Source organism: Mchenga conophoros, linkage group LG3, assembly GCF_057382185.1.
Source record: "Mchenga conophoros isolate Kocher_MC1m ecotype Shallow Benthic linkage group LG3, M_conophoros_male_GT1.1, whole genome shotgun sequence".
Classification (NCBI taxonomy): Eukaryota; Metazoa; Chordata; class Actinopteri; order Cichliformes; family Cichlidae; genus Mchenga; species Mchenga conophoros.
This window is the reverse complement of record NC_140528.1, coordinates 10857895-10877222: the sequence shown is the minus strand read 5'-3', so window position 1 is coordinate 10877222 and position 19328 is coordinate 10857895. Positions and strand designations below refer to the sequence as shown.

The 19328-nt window shown below is 42.8% G+C and overlaps 2 protein-coding genes across 2 annotated transcripts in view; both read left to right on the top strand.

Annotated features, from left to right (window-relative positions):
* Nucleotides 1-1114: 1114 nt before the first annotated feature.
* LOC146577251 (uncharacterized) lies at nucleotides 1115-3270 on the top strand. Its single transcript, XM_085267644.1, has one exon. It carries the CDS (start codon nucleotides 1579-1581, stop codon nucleotides 3268-3270), a length of 1692 nt encoding a protein of 563 aa, XP_085123770.1. The 5' UTR covers nucleotides 1115-1578.
* A 12656-nt stretch (nucleotides 3271-15926) lies between these two features.
* The window catches only part of LOC146577250 (uncharacterized), a 28135-nt gene continuing 24733 nt past the window's right edge, over nucleotides 15927-19328 (top strand). The window contains exon 1 of the mRNA XM_085267643.1: nucleotides 15927-16005. Coding sequence (XP_085123769.1) covers nucleotides 15988-16005 — 18 coding nt within the window. The 5' untranslated portion in view covers nucleotides 15927-15987. The remainder of the gene's footprint in view (nucleotides 16006-19328) is intronic.

Genomic DNA, 19328 nt, shown 5'->3' with positions numbered 1-19328 from the left:
TCTGTCTGCTCAATGATGACTATGAGATTAAGGCTTTAGTACTTGCTAACAGAATGAAAGAGTTCTTGGACACAATTATCGATGAGACACAATCAGGCTTTATGAGAAACAGACACCTTTCTAAGAACATGAGACTGGTTTTAGATCTACTTGATTACTCTGATTTGGTATCTGACTATAGCTTCATTCTCTTCCTGGATTTTTAAAAGGCTTTTGATACAATTGAACATCAATTTATTTTCCACTCTTTGGAAAAATTTGGCATTTTTCTGTAAAGCTATCAAAACCTTGTACACGAATGGCAATAGCTCAATTAAAATGATTAAGACTCCACCCCGAGATTTGACCTGTTATACAAGGAATCAGCACAGCTGATAAGGAGCTCATCATCAGCCAGCTAGCTGATGACACCACACTCTTCTTGAAAAATGCAAATCAAATCCGTCCAGCCCTTAGTGTTATTAGTGATTTCTCTGAGGCATGTTAATACTTTTAGCTATTTTATATCCATAAATGTAAGTTTATTAATAAAACACCATATTTCTGCCGTTTTATAAGGATATGAATTGTACATACAATCAATTTCAGACTCAACCAACAAAAAGCCTCTCAGAACAATATTTATATTGTAACAGTTGCTATTGTAATGCAGTGTATCACCACATGGCGGCGCCTCCTGTCTCACGACTGGTGTCACCCCCTTTTTGTTCTTCTTCGCACTCCTCCTGTAATGGATGCTCCCGTGTGTACGCGGACTAGTGTGCTCTTTAGTAATGTGTGGTAGAGGTAGCACTTTTATTTTTGATATTGTAAATAAATGAGTACTTTTTGGAAAGTCAGAAGCTGTTGCTCATTCGCTACCCACCTGCACACCCCTGGCTTCATCTCCACTGCACGTTACAACTGGCGCCCGAACTTTTTCCCCTTGGACTTCAGACGATTTTTGCATCCCGCCGAGGATTCTTCTCTTCTAGCACGTGAACTGTCTCGGAAATCCCCCCAGTTTTGCGGACGCTCGGACATTTTCTCCAGCCATGGCCGCAGCCTCAGCTCAGGTGGGACCCGACTAATTTCTGGATACCGTGGTGTGCCGCTGCTCCGCTTGGGAGAAAGAAAAAGAGAGAAGCTGACTCCGCGACGCGAATGGACTCCGTGGATTTGTTATTTGTTGTTGGTTTCGTCTTCTAAGGATTAATTTTTCTGTGGAGAGCCTGGACATGAACATTTCTGCTGGCTTTTCATTCCCCTTTCCCTCTGCTGAGACTGACTGTAGCACATGTAAGTGATAGCTTGGCCGACTACAACCGTTGGTGCTGGTCTTTGGCTCAGTATAACAAAACGACTTAAAACTAATCTTGCATTGAGCTCTAGTGTTGCAGACATGCTATTGTAATAACATGGTTCTGATCACTCCAGTCTAATTTCAGTTGTTGGGCGAAATTTTATGTGGTTTTTCTAAATTTAATCTTTAACGCATTTTTGCTGTTTTGTCTTTCTAGTCTGACCTAACTGACTCTTTTACTGCTATATCAATAACTGCGCTGTGCCCTGGAGCGGCTTAATTTTTTTGAAATCGCAATGGCACACTTCCCAGACGACTCTGACTCAGACATGGAACTTACCTCGTTACCTATGTGCCAGATAGTTGAAAATGTGACTCCTAGCCTTAGCCAACAAGTGGTGGAGTTAAGAACTGAGGTGAATAAGCTTAGTGATTGTTTAAGTGACTCACTGAACATACAGCAGAGTTTACTAAGGCAGTGGGACCAACTCACAACGGGGAACTCTCCCCCTCCTGCAGTCCCACAGTCTCCTGTTTTCCCAATGGCCACATCGACACCTCATGTTCATGTGATGGACAAAACTGAACCCACCAACAGTACCAATCCGTTCCTGCCCAGCAACCCATTTCAACCTACAAATCCTTTCCTCCCATCTCACTCACTTGAACTCAGCAGCACTTCCAGAGTGATTGCGGCAGCTTTACATCACGCAAAGCTGGAGCCTCCTGTGTATGCTGGGGACGGAAAAGTGCAACCTGAGGACTGGTTAAATGCAGTTGGCACATACAAAGCCTCATTGAACCCAACTGATGGGCAATTGCCAAACGAACTGCCACACTTTCTTGCAAAAGAGCCCGGGAAATGGTTCAAGGCACTGAGCTCCCACATCACATCATGGGCTCAATTCTGTCAACTGTTTAAGACAGTTTTTCTGCCCTCCGACAACCAAGAACGCATCCTGAGAGGAATTTTGGATCGTGTTCAGGCTCAGGACAAGCCGCTCCCAACCTTTGTCGCCCACATGTTGAGTGAGTTTGACAAACTGAAGAGCCCCCCACCTGAAAAAGACAGAATTGACCTAATTAGTAAACATGCTCTCGAAAAATACAGAGTTGCCCTGTATGGCGCTAATGTCACTTCTGTAATGGACCTGCTGCTACGCGCTCATGAGCTTCACTCAGTGCTTGGACCACAAAGACCACAGCCTGCTTTATGTAGCAAAGACAACTATAAGCCTGAACCTTACTGCTTCAAATGCTCTCAGCCAGGGTTCACTACACGCACCTGCCCAAACTGTAACACCCAACCTCATTTGCCACAACGAGCCTCGAACACCGCTAGGCATGGCCCAGTCCAGCCATTGCCAGCACCTGGCCCCTCTGACCCTGGCCATGAAAAGGTGGAATTAAGCAGCACCACATCCCAGCCACAATACAGGCAGTCGGGAAACTACAGGGGGGGGGGGGGGGCGGGGAGGACAGGACAGGACATTTCACAGAGGCCAACCTTCCCCCAGTTACTAACGGAGCCTCACACGCCCGATTCACTACAGGGTGGACACAGTCTTGGACACTTGGAAGACAATTTTTCACAAGTCCACTGGAATACCCCACTAAGAACGAAAGTGAACTTCAATGCTTCATCTGTGGATGCTACCCTCGACACGGGTGCTTCCCTCTCGGCTGTACGAGCAGATCTCATTCAAGTAAATGACTCTTACCCTAGAAACACAAGTGAGTGGAATGGTCCTGCAGTTAACCTCGCCAATAATGCTCCCTGTATCCCTGTTGGTGTTATTTGGCTCAATATTGGATTCATGAACAAGAACTTTTACCAGCGTTTTGCCATAATACCAGATTTGTCCTCTCCTTTCATTCTGGGAATGGATTTTATGGCAAGAGCTTCTGTTTCTATTCACATTCCCACTAGAACAGTCTACATTGAGGACATCCCCTGCCCACTCGCAGACAATGAAGAGGACCTTTAAAATGATTACTCACATTCACCTGGAACACTGATGTCTTTGGACTTGGTTCGCTCAGACTTAACAGCCAAACTGTCTGAAGCAAGTCTCTCAGAGAACAACAAGGATGCTTTACTAAATCTGCTCAGCAAGTTTAGCTCCTTGTTTGATGGTCAACTTGGTCGAACGGCTCTCACTGAGCACGCCATAGAGACTGGCAATGCAACACCTGTCAAACTCCCACCCTATCGCACGTCACCTGCTAAGACACGTGTGATTGAAGAACAAGTGCAACAAATGTTGAAGGACAACATCATTGAACCTTCCACAAGCCCTTGGGCAGCTCCTGTAGTCATTGTAAATAGAGCGGCCACGGAACCAAGGTTTTGTGTGGACTTTGGAGGGCTCAACCAAGTTACCCGAAAAGACTCTTATCCCCTGCCTCGTGTAGATGAGTCTTTGGAGTTTCTGGCAAGAGGAAAGTTTGTCTCAACATTGGACTTAGCGCGAGGCTATTGGCAGGTTGCTGTAGCAGAGGACTCGAAGCCTAAAACTGCCTTCATCTCTCACTGTGGTCTCTTCCAGTTTCGGGTGCTGCCCTTTGGGCTCTGCAACGCACCTGCAACTTTTCAGAGACTCATGAACTCTGTGCTTGCTGGCCTCATTTACAAAACGTGCGCAGTCTACCTGGATACCATACCATACCATACCAACTTTATTTCTAAAGCACTTTAACATAAAACCAGAGTTTCACAAAGTGCTGTACATGTTAATAGCATACGTAAAGAAAATTAAAATGAGATACAATAAAATAAATAGATACAATAAATTGAAACATGTTAAAACAAATTGAGTCAACCCCTCTAATCAATGCCAAAGGCTTCAGCGAATAAATATGTTTTAAGAAGACTTTTAAATTCAGAGAGAGAAGAGGCCTGCCTAACATGCAAGGGCAGATCATTCCACAACTTTGGAGCAGCTACAGCAAAAGCACGATCACCTTTAAGTTTATACTTAGTTTTCGGTACCTTAAGGAGTTGCTGATTGGCGGACCTAAGGGAACGGGCAGGTGTATATGGTTGTAGTAGCTCCGAGAGGTAGGGGGGGGCCAGGCCATTAAGAGATTTAAAAGCAAATAAGAGAATTTTAAAAACAATCCTAAAATGTACAGGTAGCCAGTGGAGTGAAATTAAAATAGGGGTAATGTGCTCAAACTTTTTTGTTCCAGTTAAAAGACGTGCTGCAGCATTTTGCACAACCTGCAGGCGCCTAATGGACGCATCACTAACCCCAAAATAAAGTGCATTACAATAATCCAGCCTAGAAGTAACAAAGGCATGGATTACTGTCTGAAAATGCTGTTTCGATAAGATAGGCTTTATTTTGGCTAATTCCCTCAAATGAAAAAAGCTAGATCTTACAACAGCTCTGACCTGGCTTTCAAGTTTAAGATTTGCCTCTATTATGACATTGTTATCGCCTCACCTACCTTTGAACAGCACTTAGTGGATCTTGAGGAGGTGCTGGGCAGACTCCAGGCTGCTGGCTTGTCATTGAAGCTCAAAAAGTGCCAATTCTGCCTCGATGAATTCACCTTTCTCGGGTACCGCATCACATCATCAGGTGTTAAGCCCGATCCGGACAAAGTAAAGGCGGTTAAGGAGTTTGATACCCCAACCTCAGTGAAACACGTCCGTCAGTTCCTTGGCTTGACTGGCTATTATCGACGCTTCATTCAGAATTATGCCCGCCATGCCGAACCTCTTCACGCCATCACCAGAAAGGACAATGCTTTCCACTGGGACGACAGCTGTCGAAGGGCCATGGACACTTTGAAGGATCATGTCACATCAGCCCCGATCCTGTCATTTCCAGACTTCAACCGTCCCTTTTCCATTCACGCCGATGCATGTGACATTGGTCTTGGGGCAGTGTTGATGCAAAAGGATGACATGGGTCGTGAGTACGTTGTGGCTTTTGCTAGTCGCTCCCTTCACAAAGCTGAACTCCCCTACTGCACTTCAGAGAAGGAGTGCCTCGCTGTGATATGGGCTCTGGAACACTTCCGCCCATATGTTGAAGGTGTTCATGTTACTATCTTCACTGACCACAACAGTCTCAGGTGGCTCATGTCTCGTCAAAACCCAACGGGCCGACTCACCCGCTGGTCACTTCGTTTGCAGGACTTTGATTTCACAATAGTGCACAAACCTGGTGCACAGAACAAAGTTCCCGACGCACTGTCACGCAACCCTTTGCCTCTGACCTGTGACAGGCCGACTGATCTTTTACCAGATCATGCTGTTATGGGCAGCCTGGACATTCGTACTCTGCCCCCCGTCATTCTGGCTGACCGTTCACAATTCAGACAGCTGCAGTTAGACAATCATGTCACAGGTCCACTCCTCAGAGACATTGAAGCAGACTCTCTGAACAGCTCGGACAACGCCACCTTGTTACAGTATGTTGTGTATGACTCTCTTTTGTATCACAGAGAACCCAAGTCCACATGTGCTTTGCACCCTTTGAAAGAGCTGAAACTGTTTGCCCCTACTTCCATGAGAGGCACCTTGCTGGACTATTACCATGACCACCCCACAGCAGGTCACTTGGGTGTTTCTAAGACATTGGCTAGACTGCGTTTTAGGTTTTTCTGGCCCAAAATGGCAGCTGATGTGAAACGCTATGTGATTTCATGCTCAGTGTGCCAACTCACCAAGCCAAGTCAGAAAAAAGCAGCCGGTCTTATGGTTCCCATTGTCCCCCAGAAACCCTGGCAGTATGTGGGTGTGGATTTTGTTGGGCCACTTCCCCGCACCCCCACTGGTAATGCTTATTTGATCGTGTTTGTTGACTATTTGACTAAATGGGTTGAAGCCAGTGCTGTCAAAGAAGCTACATCTCAGGTAGCAGCTGGTAAATTCGTCACTGACATTTTTGCTAGGCATGGTACACCCACTTACCTCATTTCTGACAGAGGGTCTCCTTTTGTGAGTGAGCTTTTTGAACATGTTGTTTCTGCCTTAGGCTCGGTGCACAGACTCACTACGTCATATCACCCTCAGACAAATGCTACTGAACGCGTCAACCGGACTCTGAAAACTGCAATCCGCGCTTATGTAGGTGATAAGCACACATCATGGGACAAGTTTCTCCCTCAGATTTGCTTTGCTCTGCGCACCGCCCCCCATGACAGTACAGGTATGACTCCTGCCATGATGCTTTATGGTCGTGAGTTAGACACCCCGCTTGACCTTATCACTCAGCCTTCTACAGCAGGTGTTGATGAACCGGGTGTGCCTTACCCTGAGACTCTGAGAGCCTCCCTGCAGGAAGCTCACGACCACGCCAAAGCAGCTTTGGACTATAGCCATGACAGACAAAAACATTACTATGACTTGAGACATCGACATGCCACGTTTCGTGTTGGTGACCTTGTGAGAGTTAAGACGCACCCCAGGTCAGATGCTCAGTCTAACTTTACTGCTAAACTTGCACCACTGTTTCAGGGACCATTGTGTGTATCTCAGAGACTCAGTGATGTTAATTACAGGCTCACTTGGGTGGACTCTGGTGTGGATGCAGGTGTTTATCATGTTGTGAACATGTAACCGTTCCATACCTGGGACTCTCTCACTTCCAAAGAACATTCTGTTTCATTGCCTGCTGAGAGAGAGACCGCAGAGGGTCTGAACTCTGACTCTCAGGCCCACCCTGGCCCCCCTGCAGACACTGACATTGACTCTGAGCCATTCCCCTTTGATTTACCGGACATTGACTCTTCTTCTGATGTGGGCGCTGTTCCAGAGAGTGTTTCACCCAGATCTGTCCAGCACCCAGCTGCTGGTGGACATTACAATCTCAGGCCCAGACGTTGCCCCAGAGTTACGTCTGGCTGGAGCAACAAAAGATGGACTAATGATTTTCACACAACCAGGCGTGATCTGAAGTGAAATGTTTTGGTTAAACCTGTTTGATGCTGTCTTGTTGCATTGCTACTTTGAGTCATGATATGTAGATGTTTCTGTTTGCTCTACTTAATCCAGTTTTATGGCTCTTTCGTGCGTTAAGGTTCATTCTTGGCATTTACTTAGAAAAAAAAAAAGAACAAAAGAAAAAAGTGAAAAAAACGAAGGAAACTGATTTTCCACTGTACATATTCGTCTTATTTTCACCAATTTCATTTTTAAATGGTCTTTTGCCCTGTGTGTGTGCACCAATCTTAGCTGTAACCTCTATGTATAGGGTACTGTTAGGTGTGGTGTGTGCTTTTTCAGCTGTGTACGGCTGAGGACAGCCTTTTTCTCACCAGGGGGGACTATGTAACAGTTGCTATTGTAATGCAGTGTATCACCACATGGCGGCGCCTCCTGTCTCACGACTGGTGTCACCCCCTTTTTGTTCTTCTTCGCACTCCTCCTGTAATGGATGCTCCCGTGTGTACGCGGACTAGTGTGCTCTTTAGTAATGTGTGGTAGAGGTAGCACTTTTATTTTTGATATTGTAAATAAATGAGTACTTTTTGGAAAGTCAGAAGCTGTTGCTCATTCGCTATCCACCTACACACCTCCGCGGCTGGCTTCACCTCCACTGCACGTTACAATATGTTGATTTTTTTCGCCTACTCATATCATAATTTTTTTACTCCTGGTTCTGTATGTTCATGTTCTGTTCTTTTGTAAACTTCATCTGTTTGTATGTTGTATACTCATTGTGTTTCAATAAAGTTCGATTTAAAAAAAGGTACGTTCTAAACGAAGCTTCAGACGTCACTGATCACGTGACTCTGGCCAAACGAATCAAGCCTCGACATGGTGCTTCTGAATGAATGAATGATCGTTGGACTTTTGGATGTGTGAAACATTATGTATCACCGCCAAGGAGGGGCCCTCTGTGAAGAGACTTTCTCCTCAGCCTGCCAACGGGGATTCGGGGTGGGAAGCGTTCACCCCAACGTGGAAGTCGGGTGTTATAGGGTTTGTTTGGTTTTTTTTTTTTTTTTTTGCACTGTTGTAATGGTATATGGTGGTTGGCCAAATGTCAAGGCCACAATTTTTTGTTGTCTGGAGAATTACGATCTACAATCGCGTGGATTACATGCCTTTTAATAATATAAAACTGGTGTCACTGAATGTGAATGGTCTGAATAACCCAATCAAAAGAAGTAAAGTGGTAACAAAACTCAAAAAAGAAAAGGCACAGGTAATATTCTTGCAGGAGACTCACCTGCCCCAACAGGAACATGAAAAATTGAAAAGATTTGGTTATAAAAATACCTATTACAATTCCTACAGACAAAGTCAGAAAAGAGGAGTAGCTATTTTAATAGCAAACTCTGTACAATTTGAATGCCACAAAGAAGTGTCTGATAAAGAGGGTAGATACTTACTAATTAAAGGGAAATTGGAAAATAAACTAGTTACCCTGGTTAATATCTACGCCCCACCAGGAAGTAAGAAAAGTGATTACAAAGATTTATTCAATTTAGTGACACAAGAATCTGAAGGTCTGGTGATATGTGCAGGGGATTACAATGTTGTGCTAAATCGGGATATTGACACTACCAGTGCTGCAACATGTAAACATCGTCTGTCTAATTTTATGAATACAATATTACAAGAGGTGGGACTGATTGATGTATGGAGAACACGTAATCCTCAAACCAGGGACTACACCCACTACTCTGCACCTCATGCCACATATTCGAGAATTGATTATTTTCTAATTAATATTGAAGAACTTCATAATGTTACAGATTGTAAAATAGGTGTGGCAGATGTCTCAGACCATAGTTTGATTAGTCTAGAAATCCGTCTCGATAATAGGAAAATACATACAGCATGGAGACTTAATTTGGCTATTTTAAATAGGGATGAACATGTTAAGAAAATTAAAGAAGATATAAAAATATATATAGAAGACAATGATACCGGAGATGTGAGCCCAACTATACTTTGGGATGCATTAAAGGCAGTCTTAAGGGGAAAACTCATAGCCCTAACAGCAGCACAAAAAAAAGCGCGACTGGCCCTATATAAAAATTTGATAGAAAAACTTAAACATCTGGAGAGGGAACATAAACTACTTAAAAATCCTGAAATTCTAGAAGAAATATCAGACATCAGAAACCAAATTGATGAATTACTAAAAGAAGAAGTAGAAAAAAAGGCTAGGTATATGCAACAAACCTATTACGAATCAGGGCCCAAAGCAACTAAAATACTTGCCAGTAGACTGCGTAAAAAGCAGAGATCAAGGATTATTGATAAAGTAAGAAATTTGGATAGTAACAAATTACACTATATGCCTAATGAGATAGAAAATGAATTTAAAAAATATTACATGAGACTGTATTCACAACCGGCAGCCGCAGACCTTGAGACAATAAAAAAATTTTCTTGACCCGCTGGATCTGCCCTCCATAGGAGATACCCAAAACAAGTTACTGATTTCACAGATTACAGATAAGGAACTAGATACAGTTATTGCCGAACAAAAAACAAATAAAGCCCCAGGAAGCGATGGCTTTCAGGCTGAATTTTACAAAGTTTTCAAAGAAGAACTCAAGCCACTTCTTCTATCTTGCTTCAACTGGACTCTGAATCAGGGAATAGCTCCACCATCATGGGGAGAAGCTATTATAACAATCTTACCCAAAGAAGGAAAAAACAAAGAATACTGCAAGAATTATAGACCCATTTCCCTCCTAAATAACGACTATAAATTGTACGCTTCGATCATTAGCAAAAGACTCCAAAAATTTGTACCAGATCTGATAGAAGTGGATCAAACTGGATTCATCAAGGGACGTCAGGCACAGGACAATATAAGGAGAGTCCTTCACATTATTGACAATGCAGAAAAAACGAATATCAGTACTGTGTTAATTAGCTTAGATCAAGAAAAGGCATTTGATAGCGTAAGCTGGCTCTTCCTATTTGGAGTATTGGAAAAATTCGGGTTTAAGGACAGCTCAATACAATGTATAAGGACAATCTATAATCAACCTACAGCTAGAATCAAGGTGAATGGTAGTCTGACAGATAGAATTCGGCTATATAGAGGTACAAAACAGGGCTGTGTCTTGTCACCAATTCTTTTTGCTTTATATGTTGAGCCACTAGCACAAGCAGTGCGACAACATTCAAAGTTGGAGGGGGTATCCCTTGCTGGACAAAAACACCTTATTGGATTGTTTGCTGATGACGTTATTATTTTTCTACGAAACCCTGACAAGTGCTTCCCAATTTTGATGCAACTATTCCATACCTTTGAATACTTATCAGGCTATAAAATTAATGTATCCAAAACACAAATTCTATCATTCAATTATATACCCTCCCAAAAGATCAGAGACGAATACAAATTAAATTGGCACTCGAACAACATGAAATATTTGGGCGTAACCTTGACAAAATCATTATCAGATATGGCGGACATAAACTATAATCAGGTGGAGGGCAACATTAGAAAAGATCTAGAACGGTGGTCGGCAACACCTACAAACTTCTACTCAAGAATCCAAATAATAAAGATGAATGTTCTCCCAAGACTGTTATACATGTTTCAGTCACTCCCACTTCCTATATCTCAAAAAAAATTCAAAATATGGGACAAGATGATATCAAGGTTTATTTGGGGTGGGAAGAAGCCCAGAATAAGACTAACAACACTGCAACTCCCGAAGCGCAAGGGAGGGATGGCCTTGCCGAACCTAAGGGAATACTTCTATGCAGCCCAACTCAGACCACTTGCTGGTTGGTGTAGACCAGAATATGAGGCAAGATGGAAGGAAATTGAGAAAGAAATCGAGGGAAACAACATTCAGATTTTTATCTCTGACAAACATTTAATGACAAAGAATAAAAGTGGAATGAATCAAATTGTGAAATTTACATTAGACATATGGCACACAGTAATAGAAAAATGTCAGTTAAAAGAACAATTATTTATACTCAGATGGTTTAGACATGATAAAAATTTCAAGGCAGGACAATTGGACCAAACATTCAAACAGTGGGAACTAAAAGGGATTACAGCAGTTTGTACCCTTATGAAAAACGGAGGACTAATGAGTTTCCAACAACTAAAAAACAAATACAAATTGGAAAATAGAGATTTCTTTAGATATTTGCAAGTTAGGGACTACTACGCAAAACAAATAAAATCTGACTGGCTTGGGAAACCACTGGGGGTTGTCGGAAAAGTAAAAGATTGCTATGAACATAAACAATTTAAAACTATTTCCACCTTCTATAGGTCATTAGAAGAAAATAGACAAGATTCAACACTCTATATTAAAAAGAAATGGGAAGTTGAACTGACCATAAAAATAACAGAGAAAGAATGGCTCAATATGTGTGAATTGCAACACAGTACAACTAATTCGCCGTTGTGGAGGGAATTTTGTTGGAAAAATTTGACACGTTTTTTCATTACACCCAAAATAAAAAGCAAACTGACCTCAAGTTTACAAAATTGTTGGAGATTGTGTGGAGAAATGGAAGCGGATCATTCTCATGTATTCTGGAAATGCATTAAAATTAAAAAGTATTGGGAAGACTTAAAAATGAATATGGATAATATTTTGAGTTATACATTCCCAAATACTTGCCAAGTGATGTATCTAGGAAACATAAAAGAATACATACAAAAAGAGGACGTGTATTTAGTCAAAATAATTCTGGCCGCAACAAAAAAAGCAATTACAAAGAAGTGGTTACATCCAGATCCTCCCACCCAGCGGGATTGGATCAGTATTGTAGAGGATATCTCAGAGATGGAAAAAATAACACTCAACATTAGACTGATGGGAGGTAAATACGACAGACTATGGAGGAAGTGGAAAACATTCAGAAGTGACACAAATGAAATAACATAATAGGTTTTCTTTTTTTTTCTTTCTGCAATGTGATAAATGGAGAAAGATATGTAAACTCCAGACTCTGTTTGTTTATATGTATGTCTGTTTGTTATTTTCTTTACTGTATGTCCACAATGTCAAAATAACCTAATAAAAATCAAAGTTAAAAAAAAAATGAATGAATGAGGAATAGGACCCCCCCCGACTTACACACACAACAACAAAGACAACACAAGGGAATACAGTCGGAGATCGGCAGCGTTGGGAGAATGACACTGAAAAAATTTACACAACAATGGGAAAAGTACAAGAGGAAAAAAAGAGACCTCTTCACACGCTGGGCAACCTATGGGAGGACAGCATGAGAACAGGAAACAAAAAAAACTCCTCTGCACAGAGAGCACATTAATGTCCACATCACAACATCAGAGCACATGACAAGCCACAGGGGATGGATAGGGTGGTGGGGGGTAATCCGAAGGAACACAGCAGTCGTCCTGCCCCATGCTATCATTTCAGCGCGGCACACAGACCCGCTGTCTTCCCCCGCAGGAACAAAGCATCGAAGGCGTTTGGAAGGGAGGGGGGAGTGCGTGCTTATCAGTGTAAGTGTATGTGTGTGCGTGTCCAGAGTTCAGCTGAGACAGTGTCTTTCGGCCTATCAGGCTAAGTAAACAGTCCTCCAGCCGATCCAGGTGTCCTTCATGGGATGGGAAGAATAGTCATCACACAGTCGTTATCAGGGAGTTGTTTTGGTGGGCTCCAGCCTTGGGCCTAGCAGCTGGCGCCGTGGTGACCAAATGCAGAATATTGTTGATTTCTCCTTTATGCGAGCAGCGAATTTAGCACTCTGACACTGGGGCCTCGATTTCCCGTTGGAGCGCTGCGAGCCTCCCCATGATGGTATCAAGCTTCTGTTCCGTGGTGTTGTCATTCTGTTGATTCTGAGACCCCACAGCTGCAGTGAGCCGTTCTGCGATGTTATCCAACTTCCGCTCAAGGGTGTTATTGTGAGCAGGCCCCTCTCTGATGTATCCCATCATACGCTCAATGGTGTTAGTTTGAGTCTTCACGGCAGCTGTAAGCATCTCCAAGGTGTTAACCATTCGGTGTGGGAGGCCGCGCCTCGTCCCATCGCTTCAATTCCAGCGGTCAGCTTAGGGGGGGTTTGAACAGCTGGTTCCGCTCTCTTATTTCTCCGATAAGTCAGGGCCAAGCCAGCTCCGATCAGCAAGAACCCTGTTATCATGGTTCCGAATAGGTAAATATCCTCAGCGTCCTCGATAGACAGTCCCGCCAGGCACAAGATCCTCCAGGTCTGCCACCCATCCATCGTGTATCCGGCAGGGAAAGTCCCTCCAGGGCACTCGGGCTCTCCCGAGCCCAGACTTCTCGTTGAGAAGAGGGTGTCAATAGCATTCAGAGACCAGTTGATCAAATCCATAATTTCCTGTTAGGTTATAGAAAACGACAGTGAGAGACTGTTCCAGGGAAAAGTAGTGCACACAAGACAAGACAGGACACAAGAGGCTAAGCAGGGAAGATAAGGGGAAGGAGGAGAGGAGAAAAGTGCAACCGCCTTCACCGAGAGCCAAGTAGAAAGAAGCTACTTGATCTTTCTGACACACGCACCGGAGCGTCAGCTTCAAGCGAACCATCACTACCTCTCACATCTAAAGGTGTCAAGGTAACTTTGAACTGAGTTCAGTCAATCTGGAGTTTTTCCAAGTTTTCTGTTGCTCTGTGTGAGAGAAGAGCGTTAAAGGCGGGGCTCTCCAGAGTCCAGCAAAACAGGAAACCACAGCTGGGTGTGTGTAAGTGTGCAAACCAATAGAATGCATCGTGGTGGGGGGGCATCACGGGCAAGAAAAAAAATAATAATCGGTCGTACCCATGCTTCCCCGACGTCATGCCAGCGCATATTGGGAAATTCGTAGGCACCGATCGGTTTTCTATCAGCCATTTGCTGGGAGTAAGGGCGCCCTCCGTTTGCGAGATGCGCCTGCTGCTGGCGGCACAGGGAGGAGAGGGCGGGGTGGCGGGGAGTCTCTGGCTGGCTGGAGCGGCATCTAATAACCAACTCGCAAAACAAAATAAAAACAACACAACAAACAGATATTATGATACAGACTTATAATCTGCACCGATGTTCTTTCTAAATTCTATAAAGTGAGCGCGAGAGCCCTCGGTGCGCCTGCGCGCTGCTGAAGTCAAAGTAAACTTTATTGTTATCTCCGCTACAGACAGTCCAGCATATAGAGAGACGAGACGACGAGGCTGCAGTTACAGCGGTGCAAGTAAACAAACAATAAATATAAGAAGAGTAAGAAAATAAATCTACACTTTAGGACTCGGGGTAAAGGATCAATAACAATTTAAATTTATAATTTACAGTTTGATGATTTAAAGTCTCACACAACCCGTCAAAAGGGGCGGGGCCGGCTGCTTCCAAGTAGAGCACATTTCATTTATAATGATGTAAATCCAAGCCCATCATGGATTCACGATCTGAATCCTGGGTTGTGTGAAATCCCAGAAATCAACCTTAAACAAAGTGAATCTGTGAACTAAGGTGTAGGTCTGTTAGGTTAATTGTGCTGATCCTCGGGTTGGGGGATTTGTGTTTGTACTGGAGCACAAAATTCAAACCAATGGAAGATGGACAACAAAAGTTCAAAGCCATCAGGTGCTCAGGTTAGAAAAAAGAGAAAAGATGCAGGTAAGCAGACGTGTGATTGGATAATGGCAGGTCATCCTGAATCAGACTAAACTCCAAACAATACATTATGTTACAGATTTTAATATTAATTAGTCATTGTTACTTGTTGATTTGTCCTTTTCTCATTGTGTGACGAATTATGACGACTGTTTGGTAGCTGTTATTGTCTCTCTCTCTCTCTCTTCATGTGTGTTTCTCTGGTGAAACAATAGTTTTGTGTTAATGTTAGGGCTGCACGATTTTGCATAAAATGAGAATCACCATTTTTTGGCTTAGAATTGAGATCATGATTCTCTTATAACAATAAATAAACATAAAACAACAAATGTCTCTCGTTTTGTTGTTGCAGCAAAATGTTGTCCTGCTTGAAATTCCGTCTCCACCATTGCTCGACGCTGCGTGTACAGAGCAGGTAGTGCGACAATAGAAAAATAGTTGCGGGACGGCACTGTGTAGCGTTTGTCTAGGGTGTTGATCGTTTTCCTAAATCCCTCGTTTTGCACAGTGTTGATGGAGCCATATCTTTGGTCAGGTGATAAGTGATAGCCTCCGTAATGTCTTTGTGCCTGCGGGAGTTCGACGTGTATAGGGAAGCGCTGTATAAGGTTCCCGTTATTGATGTTTGGGTGGTTGACCGGGACGGATTTTCTCCTGTCACTTTCTCGTCATCCCTGACGTGCTCTCCGTTGTTGTTTCCCTGCTAATTTTAGCATCACACGGCACAGCTTCTGTATAACGTGGTATAAGGCTCCGCCCTTGTCATTTGTTGAGCAGGAAGAGTGAGCGCTTGTTTTCATGCAGAGTACGTCCCGGATCAAAATGTGGTACATTTGATCCCTGTTGTCTTTGCTTGATGATTGGTTTGAGTCTTGACAATCCACATTGCTGGCGTTGCATCTTTCAATGCCAGCAATGGCAGGTATCAGTGCTCAAACCTTTTGTGTTTGTTTCCAACAAGTTGCCCACCTCGGGAAACAAAAATGTGTTCTTTTACTTGTCAGATGAACATATGAGACACTTTGACTCTTCAGTGCAGTGTGGAGCCTAACAAAGATCTGTTTTGTGTCCCAGCTGATCAGCAGGAGGAGGAGAGTCTGACGGAGCAGCAGAGGAACATTTTCATCTACTTGGACTCAGCTCAGCCACTACAGAGGAAACAATGAGCTCAACACAGAAGGTGACAGACAGAGCAGGACCATATGACCAAAGATATTTATCACCATATACATTTGAACATTTGCCATAACGATGTAGCTGACGATAGAATTGACACCAGACAAAATACTTTACAGCTGCACAACTTTATTAAAAAGCCATCAATGTATTTTCACTGAAACAAGCAGCTGTTGTTTATGTGCATTAAAGTTATATAAAAATGTAACAGTGCAAATGCAAATTCCTCGCTGACAGTTTAACCAAAAGGCGTTTCCAGTGGAAACTGGCCGACACATCCTGAGCATAACCATGTATAATATCCACTAAACTTCAGAAGAGGTTATACAGTCGTGGCCAAAAGGTTTGAGAATTGCATAAATATTGGAACCTGGAGAAGTTGCTGCTTAAGTTTTTATAATAGCATTTTGCCTGCACTCCAGAATGTTATGAGGAGTGATCAGATGAACTGCATCGTCCTTCTTTGCCATGAAAACGAACTTAATCCCCAAAAAGCCTTACCACTGCATTTCATTGCTGTCATCAAAGGACCTGCTGAGACCATTTCAGTGATCGTCTTCTTAACTCAGGTGAGAATGTTGGCGAGCACGAGGCTGGAGATCATCATGGCTGTATCCCGATTCAGGTTCTGCAGCTTTAAAGTCCTCAAGGGCCGCGTACTCAAAGACCACTAAGGCCGAAGTGCGAGGCTCGTAGGCTTGTGAAATGGGACGTCTAGCCTCCGTCGCGCTGCCCAGGTTGCCTAGCAACCATGATACTAACAGCTGGAAACGTTTCATACAGCTTTGTTTGACAGAAATGAAGGAGAACATATTTAGTTCATTTGTTTCTACATGAGCTCTGTGTGATTTGATGAGTATCTGAGGCTGAGACCACAGGACTGTGAAACATGATTGTTGGGCTTCATTTCTGTGCTGAACAGTCGTTTAAGATTAGCTGTAAATAACAATTAGCTGATGTTGTTCATGAGACTAAAGTCATCTCACTGTGGTAATGTAAATATAATATGGCCAATATTATAGTTATTATATTAATCACTTCACTCACAGACAAGTATCTGTGACAGTGTGTATACAGATGTATCATGTATAAGAGACAAATATTGTTCGTTTAATATGTTGGTACTAAATGTGGCTGAATGCTTACATATATGTGTAAAAAGCAAATGTAGGAGCTGTGATAACTGTCTGATAGAATGAAGAGTAGACTGATATATGAAATATTCCTTTATTGGGTGAGAAAATCAGACCATGTCATAACTGCTTTAAGTCACAAAGAATAGATATCAGAGCCTTAAACGGGCTGACTTCTGCTAAATGGGTCAAACTGGGCAGAAAGTCTACAAACACATAACATCCTTATAGAATATGATGTAACACTATAGATCAACTTAGCTCAGAATATATAAAGCATATAAACAGTTACAGCAATATGATGCAACAAACACAGCAGCTACTGATCCAAAATACTCAAAGCTTCATAGAACTGAAACCAACATTTATTTTTAGCTCCATTCTGCTGCTGATACAGACTTTAGGTTTCTGAACATTAAACTTGTTGCTGCCTTTCATAGTGTGTAACTTGAAGGCCCTGAGTACTTTCTCCCACACTGAAAACACTGGGATGATCACATTATTTGAACATTACCTAATAAGACTGATTCAGCACAGACAGTTATGTTAAACTTTCCTAGCAGTCCTTCACAAACAGGGAACAGTCTGTCTATTCTCTCCATCTGTCAGCTGCTGCTGGCTCTTCCTCCTCCTCTTCCTCACACACTGCTGAGTTTGTCCTGGTGGATCATCAGGGGTGCAAAGCCTCACAGATGATGTGCAGCAGTGGCTCCCTCAGTCTGTCCTCACTCTGGACACTTGCAGTCGTCACACATGGAAATCAAATGTGTGATAAGCTGCAGGATTCAAACACAAGTGTAACTTATAAACACATGTTCATACTTTTATTCCACAATCAGAGAGAAAGAAACAGAGAGAGAGTGCAGGACAGACAGACAGGTGACAGTCTCAGGTGTACACACTGCTACACAACAGCACCAGAGAAGCAGGATTTAGTGTTTGTGTTATTACGAGTGTAAACAAGAAGAGTTCCAGATGGTGCAGTGGACACATGTGTGACTGCTGTGATTAAAGCATCTTTCTTTCAGCTTAACGAGTGAACCGTCAGCTCGTTCAAACACACGTTAAAGTGCGTTTGGCTCGACACCACCGAACAGAGGCAGCAATATAACACAGCTAACATTAACAGTGCAGTGAATCCTGCTTGTGCCGTGATGTTCAGGACTGCAAACCGAGCAGCATCACTGACTTTCAGCTTGTTGTGTTTGTGGATATATGACTGACTTTAATTATCCACAAAATCATCACATTCTCTGTCAGATTAAGGTCGACTATTGAACAGCGTATATTTTAAAGGCTTTAAAACCAAGTTAACGCTGAAAGTACAAACATCACTAATGTCACATAACTCTGCCGACAAGGCATAGCTATGGCTATGAAATGCTCTTTGTGTATCACTTCTTCATTATGAAAGATGTCATTAATGCACTAGTAATGTCTCATCTGGAGTATTGTTCAATCATTTGGTCAGCAGCTAATAAGACAGATCTTAACAGACTTCAGTTAGTCCAGAATAAGGCATCTAGATTAGTGTGAAGATGTTCATACTGATAAAATGCATAATAACCTTTCTTGGCTTCCTGTACAGGCTAAAATATTCTATGGCTTACTTGTAGTTCTAAAGAAAGCAATTCTGTTAAACACACCACATTTATTCTGCTCAGCTGCAGTATCCAGATGAAATACATCATCATATTACACAGTTTTCAACAAGCTGCAATTTAGTAAATGCTCGAGTTAAAAGTAACGTTTTGTAAAACTGTTACATTTAGAGCAACTTTTAAGTGGAATAAGTTGCCTTAAAAAATTAGAGAATTATTCAAAACTTCAATGAACACTTAAAAGCCGATTTACAGAGCTTTTAGTTGTTGTAAATATTGTAAGACACGATTTGTTTTTGAAATTTGTGTAATGTGCCTCAATGTTATTGATATTATTATTATTATTATTATAATTTCTGGGGGCGAGGTCACTGAGGCAGTTAAACAACTCCTTGGTGGCAGAGCCCCTGGTGTTGATGAGGTCCGCCCCGATTTCCTGAAGGCTCTGGACATTGTAGGGCTGTCCTGGTTGACACGCCTCTGCAATGTTGTGTGGAGATCAGGGGCAGTACCTGTGGACTGGCAGACCGGGGTGGTGGTCCCCATCTTTAAGAAGGGGGACCGGAGGGTGTGTTCCAACTACAGGGGGATCA

Coding starts and splice junctions, on each gene's coding strand:
- LOC146577251 (XM_085267644.1), top strand. CDS start 1,579: ATGGCACACTTCCCAGACGACTCTGACTCAGACATGGAACTTACCTCG.